This window comes from Rissa tridactyla, chromosome 2 (genome assembly GCF_028500815.1).
Source record: "Rissa tridactyla isolate bRisTri1 chromosome 2, bRisTri1.patW.cur.20221130, whole genome shotgun sequence".
In the NCBI taxonomy this organism is placed as follows: domain Eukaryota; kingdom Metazoa; phylum Chordata; class Aves; order Charadriiformes; family Laridae; genus Rissa; species Rissa tridactyla.
Window position 1 is genome coordinate 6,295,174 of NC_071467.1, and position 12,891 is coordinate 6,308,064.

Consider the following 12,891-nt stretch of genomic DNA (forward strand, 5'->3'; position numbering starts at 1 on the left):
GGGAATTGTCTGATGCAGTTGCCAAGCCACTCTCCATGATATTTGAAAAGTCATGGCAGTCAGATGAAGACATGGTGACTGCAAAAAGGGAAACATTGCGCCCATTTTTTAAAAGCGTAGAAAGGAAGACCCTGGGAACTACAAACCTGTCAGCCTCACCTCTGTGCCTGGGAAGATGATGGAACAGATTGCCCCTAGAAGCTATGCTAAGACATGTGGAAGACACCGAGGTGATTCGAGACAGCCAGCATGGCTTCACCAGGAGCAAGTCCTGCCTGACCAACCTAGTGGCCTTCTATGATGGAGTGACTACATCAGTGGACAAGGGAAGAACTAGAAATGTCATCTAACTGGACTTCTGTAAGGCTTTTGACAAGGTCCCCCCAACATCCTTCTTTCTAAACTAGAGAGATCTAGATTTGATGGTTGGACTGTTTGGTGGATGAGAAATGGATTTGATGGTCACATCCAGAGGGTTGTGGTCAACGGCTCAATGTCCAGATGGAGATTGGTGATAAGTGGTGTCTCTCAGGGGTCTGTATTAGGACCAGGACTGTTTAATACCTTCACCAGTGACCTAGACAGTGGGATAAAATGCACCCTCAGCAAGTTTGCAGATGGCACCAAGCTGAGTGGTGCAGCTGACACACCCAAGGGATGGAATGCCATCCAGAGGTACCTTGGACAGGCTCGAGAAGTGGGCCTGTGTGAATCTCATGAGGATCAACAAGGCCAAGTGCAAGGTCCTGCATCTCGGTCAAGGCAACCCCCAGTATCAATACAAGCTGAGGAATGAAGGGAATTGAGAGCAGCCCTGCCGATAAGGATTTGAGGGTACTGGAGGATGAAAAGCTGGACATGAGCTGGCAATGTGCACTCGCAGCCCAGAAAACCAATTGTATCCTGGGCTGGAGCAAAAGAAGTGTGGCCAGCAGGTCAAGGGAGGTGATTCTGCCCCTCTACTCTGCTCTCATGAGACCCCACCTGGAGTACCGTGTCCAGGTCTGTAGCCCTCAACACATGAAAGAAGTGGACCTGTTGGAGCAGGTCCAGAGGAGGGCCACAGAAAGGATCAGAGGACTGGTGCACCTCTCTTATGAGGACAGGCTGAGGGAGCTGGGGTTGTTCAGCCTGGGTAAGAGAAGGCTCTGGAGAGACCTTATTGTGGCCTTTCAGTACTTAAAGGGGGTTTATAAGAAAGAGAGGGAAAGCTTTTTATCAGGGCCTGTTGTGATAGGACAAAGGCTAATGGTTTAAACTAAAGGAGGGAAGATTTAGAGTAGATATAAAGAAGGAATTCTTTACTGTGAGGGTGGTGAAACACTGGCCCAGGTTGCTCAGAGAGGTGGTAGATGCCCCATCCCTGGAAACATTCGAGGTCAGGTTGGATGGGGCTCTGAACGACCTCATCTAGTTGAAGATGTCCCTGCTCATTGCAGGGGGGGGTTGGACTAGATAACCTTTAAAGATCCCTTCCAACCCAAACTATTCTCTGATTCTATGATTTTCAGGGCTGTTACGTATCAGATGTTACAGAGCATTCAGATTCAACCCCAGCCCATTTCACCCTGAAAGCACTATGGCTCATGTGACATTATTTTATAGTCTCAATTATCTTCTGAAAATTTTTGGCTCACACATTATTTCCAGTCATCACTTAGGTATGTTTTCATGTCAGCATGGGAGGGTGTTCACTCTGCCATCATTGATGCTTTGCCCAAGCCATAGTGTCAGCTATTACTTGGGCATCACCAGCTTCAACAGGTTAACAGCAGGTATTTAACAGGTTAACAGGTATTACTGTTAAAAAAAAAAAAAAAAGAAACAGTAATACCATGAAACTTGTAACTAAAACCTACTAAATGGGGGACTGTTCATTGAGTAGATGCTGTCCTCTCAAAATCTTTAAGAAAGGGCTATGTGATATGTAGGGACAAATCCTCTGGGCTGTGATCTATTTTGATCATTTCTAAATGGCTGTTGTTTGCACTTGAGAACTGCAGAGAAAACTTCCTCCGTGCAGGGAGAGCATCAGAGTTGAGTGGGAAACGAAGTAGCTGGTAGGCCCGAGGACAGGAAGGAGTTTCACCCAGAAGAATGCCTGCAAGTTTCAGCATCCTGTGCTGAGAAACAGCCTCCGGGCTGATCAGTCATTAGTAATTCTTCTTATGTCTCAGGGTTTTATTTTTATATTTAATTTTCTCGCTGCACAGAGAACTGGGAGCAATCTCCTCTGCCGTTAAACTCCTCTGTGGATTGATTAATGAAAAACCATTGCCTAGTGCACGTTCAGGCATCTTGAAGTCTTTTTGTCTGGCAGGCAGTCCCGTCCTATCTCTAATCAGCTGGTATCGTTCTTCTTTCCTCCCAGGGCACAAAGGGGCAGAAAGGAGCCCAAGGAGAAGCCGGAGCCCCTGGAGAGGCTGTGAGTAACTGCTTCCCTTGCAGTGTTTTTCCTTGACAGAAACACACCTGAAGGGACACCGAAGCCAATGCCCTGCAGATTGGCAGTCCCAGGCTGCCTGGGCACAGGGCGCATCCTAAGCTGCAGCTGGAAGAGTCGCTGCTTGTGGGCAAACAGGCACAGCTGCACCAAAGACATCAATGCCCCAATCAGCCCAGCTCTAAATTGTGCAGCTTTTGTTGGCTAAATCTGTCCCTCTCCGACAAAATGCCCTCTTTTCTGGGTGAGGTGCCGGCAGAGCTTGTTACTGCACTGCGCTATCAGCCAAGGCCAGGCAGCCAGCTGGTGCAGGGAGCTCACTTCTCATCAGCGGCCTGAATTAGTTTCTGATCACGGTTGGTTTTTAGGCTTTTTACTCAATTCTGCTTTCTGTAGTACAGGCTCGTCACCAGAGGAATCATCGCAATCCACTTTTTGAGGCATGTGTTGTAGGGAGGGCTGCTATTGTCTGGCTGCGTGCTAAAGAGCAGCAAAGGATTCGAGTCCCGTTTTATTATTGTGAGAGCATATAAGCCCTTTGCGGCAGGATAAAAGGCCACATACTTTCTTTGCAAGCAGAGGAGGAAGACTGAAGAACTATTTGAAATAACAATTGAAAGAGAGGATATTTGTGTCTGGGAGGGAATAGGAAATGCAAATAAAGCATCCTACGGCACTGAAATTTCTTCTTCCACCTTCGTGTTCATGGTTTTCCTTTTCAGGGTTGTGCTTAGACGTTGTCTCTAGCAGTGCTTTGACTCTAAACTCTGAACTGCCTGTCCCCAGCTCTCTTTCACTCTTCGTTGAAGGACTCCTTAATCTTTTTGGGGAGAAAAAAAAAAAGAGGCAAAAAGCATCCTACTTCCACCAAATCTGTCCATTGTTTTTATTTCGTTGTGGAACCTGGTGACTCGAAGGGTGTTAATGATATGGAAATGCAGGCTTATGCAGGCATCCTATTTTTTTGCCATCCTTTCACAGGCTGCCACTGCTCCAAATGTTTCTATTGGCTCGTTGACCAGTTACTGTAAATAACAAAGAAATGAGGAAACCTTTAATTCTCTTTTAGTGAGCCGAAGGCAACAGGTAGACTTTCACTCTGTGAAGAGCTGTGTTGTGGAAGTTTTTCATCATCTTCCAAATGTTTGCATTGTCCTTCTGCAAGATATTACTGCACAGCCCTTACAGTAGAAGGGGTTTCTCTGTACCGCAGGTCAGACAGATTATTTCAGTCTGCTGATGCAGAAGGTTTTAGCTAGCCTGTCTGGTTCAGCCCTAAATGGATTAGGCATGCTAATAGAAATCCTTTTCCTTGCAAAGCTGTGATGACAGGTGAACCCTGGCCAATGCAGGGTGACGAGCAACTACACAGGTAGCAACTTCAACCTCATATGGTCAAGTCTAGAGGTAAATGTGTAAATATAGCCCGGTAACCCCAAAAATACATCTCTATGGGGACATAAATTCCAAAATATGTGTCCTCTTATGCCCCCCATGCATTTTTGGGGACACACGTGGGCTCTCGCACCCTAAAAAGCTTTCACTTGCAGACAGAAAAGATCTGCAATTCAGAACTATAACACTCTGAATGGTTTGAGCTGTTCACCCATTTAGTACAAATGATTGTTTTCAGGTTTTGTTCCCCAGGGTAGAGAACGGTAGAATTGTCAACAAAGCATATTTTGTTGACCTAGATTTTTATTTTAAAGATAAATCAACATACTTTCCTCTGTTCTTTTGATGTTTCAGGTCCAGACTTTTCTTCCTGTATCTCATCTAGATTTAGGTTTTATTTTGATGGAGGGTAATTCAAAGTTCCCAAAGAGAGTCTTCATCCATTTTGTATTGTTCCATGCTTCTCTACACTAGAAAGTGTTTCACAAAAATGCTGGTTTTTGCTTTTGTGCTTGTACAACACCTTGTGTGACATGAACTCCAATCTCATTTCAAACATCTTGTTCCTGTGGTGGTGCAAGTTGTGAATTATATATGCATACACATTTCATTTTCTTAAAACAGGGTGTTACTGGACCAGCAGGGCCCCCAGGTCCAAGAGGCTTGCCTGGAAATGTGGTATGTATGCACCAGTGTATTTGTTTTCCCATCTGTGCCCTGATTTCTTTATTTAATATGTTTATTTTTCCCTTCCACAGGGTTTACTATCAGATTCAAAAGGCTGTGCTTCATTACACTTTTTTTTTTATGGTTGAATTGAAAGATCTGGAGGCACCTGGGAATGGTGTATCCATGAAACATATTCTCATTTTCATTTGCAGCAAGAGGGAAGCATGGAGCTGCTTCATTCCTCACCCAATTGTCAAAAGGGATTTTTGCTGCCAGCTCTTCAAGTGAAAAATCTCAATGTTTATTGTCTCTCTGGTTTTGTTTCTTTTGCCTCATTTTCATCTCCTTTCCTTTTGAAAACATGACTTCTTGATATAAAAATTGCACGGTAAATTCCTATTTGTATTATGAAAACATGCAAGTATTTGATCCTACAACCAGAGCCTTGAAATCAGTATGGTGTCCTCCTTACCTCAGTAGATGTTCATCACCATTATTAAGTTTTGCATGATAGAGCTTTTCCTGTTTGTAAAAATATATTTGGACTAACTCTACTCCCTGCTCCACTAGTGTAATTTTCTTTCTAGTGTCTGGGGTTTCTCTAGGTTTATGGTGGAGTAAGTGAAAACAGCAGTTAGACTCCATGCTATAATGTATTCAGGCACAGTGGTTTAGCACAGAGGACTCTTTAAGGCAGAGTTTATTAACTGGGCGATCTAAGAAATCTTAAATTGCCTTTCTACTAATTGTTAAGGTACGTTTGATTTAATTGTATTAATGTAGTGATTTAATTTCAAACTGAAAGATGATATAAAAAATGAAGACCTTTTCAATTTCATATTCCTTTAAGCAAACTTATATATCAGTAATACCAATATCTTACCTATAAAAGCTTACATAGTTGCAAATAATTTTTACTGGTGCAGAGAGGAAAACAATTATTGCATCCATCCTTTGAGGAGGTCGGTCCAATCTTACTGGTGCCAAGACATCCTTTCACACCATAAAATGGAGTACCACTCCATAATGTGTTTTGTTGAGTTAGGGAATTACAGTATTTAATTGGGAGCTCTAAATCATCTATATTTTGACAAGGAATCCTTTGAGATCTGCCAAGATGTGAAAAGGATTGAAAACTGAAATAGAAGGTAAACCGAACATAACTATGTTTTCCAATGTATAGCTTTGGAGAGCAGTAGCCATAAAAAGTTAATATTGTGAGACTTTTGGCTTCTCTGATACAGAGGTGATGATTTGGGGTTTGTTGGTAATGGATTGGGAACTGCTGAGGATTACACAGAATGAAAAAAAAAATAGTTATTGGTAGGAAGAGACTGCACAAATCTGGGATTAGCTCAGTTTCTGCTTTTGCTGTTCAGCTCTTTTTTATATTAAAAAAAAAAATAACTCCTTTAAGCACTTGGTACACAGCTTTTCTGTGGTGTTCTCTGGATTACAGGTTGTCTGTACTTGGAAATGTAGAAGTGATACTAATCCTTGAGATAGACCGTACTGAACCCACAGTCTGTCCATTTGCTTTAGGATCTGATACTACCTAAAATGACAGTTTTTAAGCTTTAAAGTTCTTTTCTCTCCAGGGTGTGCCTGGAGACCCTGGACTGCCGGGAAAGGAGGGAGCAAAGGGAGAAAAAGTGAGTTTATTCTTTCATCAATTTGTTTCTTTTTTCTCCAGGGCATTTTAATTAACCTGGGACAGGAGCAGTCTGAACTGGGAAATTATTTCATAGGTTTGTGGATGGTTAAGACCCATGGGCTCATTAGATCATCTTGTTTGACCTCCTCCGTTACACATGCTATAAGATTTTCACCCTGTTGCAGCTTTATAATTTACCTGATAAAACCACTGAGATAGAACTGGGTACAGTGAAGTCACTGCTACACATTTATGCAATGATGATCTTCTACTGTCCTCACTGCCTGACGAGAGTGGGCATTTGGTGTTTTAATTCCCTTCTGTTCACCACTGTAAATCCAAGGCTGGAAGAAAAACTGGTTTCATGGTTTAGAAACTGAGATTTCTGCTTTCCTGATAAGCTGTTGTGACTGGACCATTAGTTCAGTTTTCCAGTGCATCCTCACTTACCTTTTGCCTGCCTTGCCTGTTCTGTCCCATCTCATAGCTAGGCAGTGAGTCCTCTGAGGTCAGGGGTTTGTAATTTGCTCATACGTTGCACAGTGCCCAGCATGCTGCAGTCCTGGTCTTTGTTTGCTGGGATAGGAATGACTAATCAGAGACATGACCCCATATATGCATATATATGGAGTTTAAAAGGAGATGAATTGCAGCCCCTTCAGTCAAATCATCTTCCAGATTACTGAGATCTACCTCAGGGTCACCTACCTCAGGTCCTTGGTGTGGACCAAGGGCTTGCTCATACAGCTGGTTCTCAAAACATTTTCAAGTCCCTTTTTACTTTCTTTAAGGAAAATTACAAATGTCTTGAGGTAACTGAAGGAAAGGGCTTCCCATAAAAGAGCATTTCCTATATACCTTGAAAAATTCAGATGAGAAGGCTAGAAGAAACGCATGTCTTTCAGTTCCAATGAAAGACCTGAGACAGGAATGGTCTTTAGTATGCTACTAAGTGTTTTGCTGGATTGTCTTCTACAGGGTGATCCTGGAAAAGAAGGAAAAGTGGGTTTACCTGGGCCAGCTGGTGAGCCAGGGCCTGCTGGAGAGCCGGGTTTGCCTGGTAAGGGTAAAGATGGAGAAAAGGTAAGTACTGCTGGCAAGCTCTGCACTTGGGTAGTTCAATGTGAGATAGACGAGCATGACTTCTGCAGAGGAACAGTGGATTTTTGGTAGAGTTACACTGCATTGTTGCAAGTGCTTGCAGACAGAGCACAGTGCTGCGTCCAAAAAGGCAGAGAGGACTGAAGCTGTGTTTCTGAACATTAGACCGTTCAGTGTGCTACGGTGGCCATCAGAAATGGAGACCTCCAAAGGGAGTAACCGTTGTCCTTGTGACCAGTACAAAAATGATTAGCTTGATGGAAGTTCCCTAAAACCATTTAATTCTAAGCAAGTTAGCAGATTATTTTGTTTGGTTAAATGTTATAGAATTGTTAGAGTTGGAAGGAACCTTAAAGATCATCTAGTTCCAACCCCCCTGCCATGGGCAGGGACACCTCCCACTAGACCAGGTTGCTCAGAGCCCCATCCAGCCTGGCCTTAAATACTTCCAGGGATGGAGCTTCCACCACCTCTCTGGGCAACCCGGGCCAGTGTCTCACCACCCTCATGGTGAAGAACTTCTTCCTAACGTCCAGTCTGAATCGACCCATCTCTAGTTTTAATCCATTCTCTCTAGTGCTACCATTACCCGACATCTTAAAAAGTCCCTCACCAGCTTTCCTGTAGGCCCCCTTAAGATACTGGTAGGCCACTATAAGGTCTCCTCAGATCCTTCTTTTCTCCAGACTGAACAACCCCAACTCTCTCAGTCTGTCCTCATAGGAGAGGTGCTCCAGCCCTCTGATCATCCTCGTGGCCCTTCTCTGGACACGTTCCAGCACTTCCATATCTTTCTTGTAGTCGGGGCTCCAGAATTGGTTATCAGTAAAATGTTTCCAGGATGGTGTGAGACAAGGAGGGGGGTGGTGGGGATGCTTGCTGCCTTGACTGTCTCAAAGTCCAGGCTCCTGTTTGGCTGCATGGTGACTGTTTTCTGGTTTTGTCTCTGTCACTTTAGGGGCAAAGGGGCCCACCAGGCTTGCCAGGACCCTTTGGACATAAGGTGAGCGTGGGCTTTATTGTGGGCTGTGCTTGTCTCCGTTGCTGGAACTGGAGAAAAAGTTATGGTGAAAACGTGCTCTCTTTCTCACTGGAAAATAGAGTTTGTGAAGCTTTCCGTCAAAAATGTACTTCTAGCTTTTTAGGAGGTTCCTTTCTTGATTATTCCAATGTGTCTGTAGATGTAAATACTAAGATATGAATTAGCTGTGCTCACTTTCCACATTTAAAATTTCTTCCAGCATTGTGTGGATTCAACACAGGCTGAGGGCTAAATGCACCCTTTTTCAGGGAAACTGTGACTGGGCACCTTTAATCCATACAGCAAGAGAGACATTGGATAGTTAAAGGTCGACCCACTCTTGAGACCGCCTGTCAGCCCCTCAAAGAGCACTCCTCTGTAGCACTCGTTTCTTTCACCTCTCTCCAAGGGGGATGTGAATTATTTTCCAATGGGACCAGATAGTCTTGGTTTGTCCTCCAACATTGTAGGTAAGACAAAAACTAGCTAGTTGATTAAGTTAATGACTCTAATTCCATCTGAAAATAATGTTTATTCCCTTATAAGTACGCAGCAAATAGAGAAAGGAATAAAATAGCAAAACTCTTTGCTTCTGGGGACACCTGGATTGTGCTTGAATCTTCAGCCAGATATGTCAAAAATTCTCCTCTGAAATTACTGTGATCATTCAATCTGGATTGGAAGAAGAATAGGATGTTGAAACAGATTCTGTAAATGATATAAGGAGGAATACAGCAGTATGAGACTAGATCCATCTAGATCCCATATTTTTGAAATAACCAAACTTCTATAAAATATTTCCTTTTCGTTTTGCTGCATTCTGTATAAGTGCATTGCAGTCTGTTGTATATATCTTTGACAGTTCAGAACATACACATGATAATAGACTGAGAAATAATATAGAAGTCAAAAAACATTAAAAGAAATCTCATTAAATATTCTATTCAATATCAACACAAGATGGTAAGAATCTTAATTTTGCATGGGAATATGTTACTGAACTTTTTGTATTGAAATTTTGTTCTTGAATAAAATAACAGATAAGGGATCTGCCGGAGTGTTTGAACTAATCAGAATACAGTTTCTCTCACTGCCCTCACAGTATTGTTTCTTTGTAATATAAGATTAGTTTAAGAAGAAGGAAAGAAAGAAAGGGAAAAAAAAATCAGGAGATATTGCAGACTGAATTTTGGGTGGGCAAAACCCACGGGTAACACTTTTTCTATCATGCTTCTACATAGCTGGAAATAGTGTAATAATAAATAACATAAATAAGATTCATTGTTATAAGTCTACTGCCAATGTGAGCCCAAATCTCTGCAAGACAATCCATAAAAAATCTTATTTGATTTCTTCCTGTAACAAGAGAACAGACGTTAAATTTAAGTACTGCAGCTGAATTCTTTCTTAACCCTCTGTCTACAATCCCCATAAACAGTGTCAAGTAGTTGTCCGTGCTCTGCAGGTTTTACTATTGAAAATCCTGTTTTCTAGAAGGGAGGTCTCTCCGTTTGTAGTATAGTGCTCTAGAGAGAGTGGTAGAACTGTTGAATTATTTTTTAACAAAAAATCATTCATACATTTCTGTAAGCAGGCCTATGTTGGTAAAGGTAAAGAAACCAAACATCCCTAATACTTTCTTCCCTGGATAAATAATCTGTATTTAGCAATGTTTGCAGGTTAGCTGCCTAACATAGACACACAAAGAAAAGTGCATTATGGTGGTTAGTGTTTCCCCAAGCCAAGGAGAGTGCCTAATACCCTGCAGGCAATTACAGATGCTGGTAATTGGATGCTGTGCACTAAAATAAATTAAAACACTTGTGAAGGCCGTGTTCCTGCTCAGTTTTGTGATGTGGCACACTCTGGTGTTGTGTGAGTGTTCACAGAAGTGGGCTGGGGCTTGTGTGAAGGAAAGGTGCACTTTACTTGGCGTGATGTGACAGTAACCGTGCCTTATCCCCATGCTGCCACACCTGATACCATCCCTCTGTGGGAAGGATCAGGTCAGGATGAATCACAGAATCATAGAATGGTTTGGGTTGGAAGATCTTAAAGATCACCTAGTTCCAACCCCCCTGCCCTGGGCAGGGACACCTCCCACCAGACCAGGCTGCTCAAAGCCCCATCCAGGCCTTGAACACCTCCAGGGATGGGGCAGCCACAGCTTCTCTGGGCAACCTGGGCCAGTGTCTCACCCCCCTTAGAGTAGAGAATTTCTTCCTAACATTTAATCTAAATCCACCCTCTTCCAGTTTGAAGCCATTACTCTTTGTCCTATCACTATATGGCCTTGTAAAAAGTCCTTCCCCATCTTTCTTGTAGGCCCCCTTTAGGCAGTGGATGTATCAGTCTTGTGTTGTAAAACCTGATTGCATTTCAGCACATTTTCTCAACAGTGCACAACACCTTTAACTTCTTCCTTTGTTTCAGGGTGAGAGAGGAGCTCCCGGCCTCCCTGGACAGCCAGGAGACAGAGGCGTGCCAGGAATTGGGCTGGCTGGACCCCCTGTAAGTAGCTGATGATGCTGCAACCTGTAAGAAGGTAAAAATTTACCCATCGCCACCTGGGGAATGCATTGCCTGTGCTCATCTGTGCCAAGAACCTGTAGGACATTTCACCCTCTGAAGATGCAAACAGCATAGTCCAGAGGCTGCCATTCGTGGCTCATATGTCAACACATCTGTTGTAAGGGCTCTTGATGAATTTGGTTGTAGTTGAAAGAGAAAGGCAGAGAAGTGCTGCAGGAATGATTGATATCTCTGGCTGTTGCTCATGACTTCTGCATCATCTTGAGACGTTGGCTGTGGGTATGAGTTGAGATCTGCGCTAAGCCATCAGGACTGGTCTGCGGGGGAGATGTAACCCTGCTGTCACCCCATTACAAGGGATGAGTGTGACACACATGCCCACATCAGTGACACAGTTAGTGCTCTAATAGGGAAACACAAAATCAAATCACTTAAATTTCTGTGTTCCAAGAGTGCCATCATCCACATAATTTCCTGCAAAGATTTAGTTGCACCTCATCCAGGTCATCTCCTGCTGTTGGTGTTGAAGGTACACCCTTATCAGTAGGCCACAAGGTGTATCTGGGATCCTGTTCTGTAAAGTCTGGCTTTTCATATTGTCAGGGTTCCATCATTCTAATACTTGGCACGTATGACCCCTTCTTGAGATCAGGGGGATTTGGGAGTGCTCTGTCTGTAGCCCTGCTCAGAGTCCTCCAGATATGCACTGAATTTGTGAGTGAAATATGTTTAAGAGGAAGTAAACTTTATTCTTAGCTGTAATTGCTAGAGGACTTCTGAGACCTTGCCGTCTTTTGCAACCCCTCGCACATGCCGTGATACTGTACCAATCACAGTCAATGTTTTAATGCGCTGGTTTATCTAGATATAAGTTTCCCAATTAGTACAGGAAATTGCCTTGAAATTATAAGTCGTATTGCTGTGTAATAGTGGTTGACAAATCTAGCACTCTGAGGCATATCTCCACTTAATATTTGCTTTTCCTGCGCTGAATACCCTATAAGGGAAAGCAGAGTGGGTCTGTCCCATTTCACACTGGGGCTGTGTCATGGCCTTGACAGTCCTCACAGGGTTACCGATGATTGAAGATTTTCTGGGTGTTATTTGTTTTAATTTATCTAAGGAACAGTGATGGCCTTGCATTTCTTAATGTTCTGTCATTAATATTAAAATTAAAATGAAATTAGCAAACGAGCATCTGGATTGTTTGAAAGTCACCAGGCTGTGGCTAGTTTTTAATTACTGATTTTTAGATTCGGTACAGGGGTAGGTGAGTTCAATTCTACATCCTGATGAGCACCAGATGACAAAGTTATTCTCCACTGGGGCTTTAGCATCCACATATCCATGGACACAAATGACTAAGAACTTGACTCCAAATGAAAACATCACTTGTCTCACACCAGAGGATTATTGTCTCCTGTGTCACCATTGTTTGACCACTGTCAGGATGAGTGGCCACTTATATACTACACTATTGCCAATTGATTTGTTTTTATTTATTTAATCTGCTTCACTAAATATTTCTTCAACAACTATTATGATGGTTTTCTCCACTGTAGATTCATCATAACCTCAGCTCCAGTGCAAAGACTCTGGAATTTGAAAAACACTGTGTAACGCTGAATCCATCAGGCTTTCACAAAGACTGAGTCCCACAGAAAAAAAATAGAATAAAGTCAGTGGAGCTGCTTCAATGCATATTACACACTGAATTAAAGGTGTCAGCCTATACCCTTTTTAGCAATGTGACAAAATTGTGTGCATTAACACTTTCAGCTCCAGAGCTGAGAGCCAGCAGCTCTTTTTAATTAGAGGCTTCACCCTGTTTCCTCCTGTGCCCTTAACCTCTCTTGGGCTTTACTCCCTGCATAAAAGGTATGTATAGATGAGGACTTTTTAACTTCGCTAAGGTATTGAGTTACTATTTACATAACACTGAGGCATAAACCGAGTACTAGCAGAGTGTGTTCATCCCAACTGGACCATAAGCAGAAGAGGGGACTGCTTCGAGAAATGGGGTGAATTCACGTGCCTGTGCTGAAGTTGCTTAATGGACGCGTGTTCTGCATAAGT

The 12,891-nt window shown here is 42.9% G+C and overlaps 1 protein-coding gene across 2 annotated transcripts in view; it reads left to right on the forward strand.

Annotated features, from left to right (window-relative positions):
- The window catches only part of COL22A1 (collagen type XXII alpha 1 chain), a 252,829-nt gene that overhangs the window by 199,032 nt on the left and 40,906 nt on the right, over positions 1-12,891 (forward strand). For both annotated transcript variants that reach the window (XM_054193253.1, XM_054193252.1), the window contains exons 36-41: positions 2,372-2,425; positions 4,463-4,516; positions 6,106-6,159; positions 7,140-7,244; positions 8,221-8,265; positions 10,717-10,794. In XM_054193253.1, coding sequence (XP_054049228.1) covers positions 2,372-2,425; positions 4,463-4,516; positions 6,106-6,159; positions 7,140-7,244; positions 8,221-8,265; positions 10,717-10,794 — 390 coding nt within the window. The remainder of the gene's footprint in view (positions 1-2,371; positions 2,426-4,462; positions 4,517-6,105; positions 6,160-7,139; positions 7,245-8,220; positions 8,266-10,716; positions 10,795-12,891) is intronic.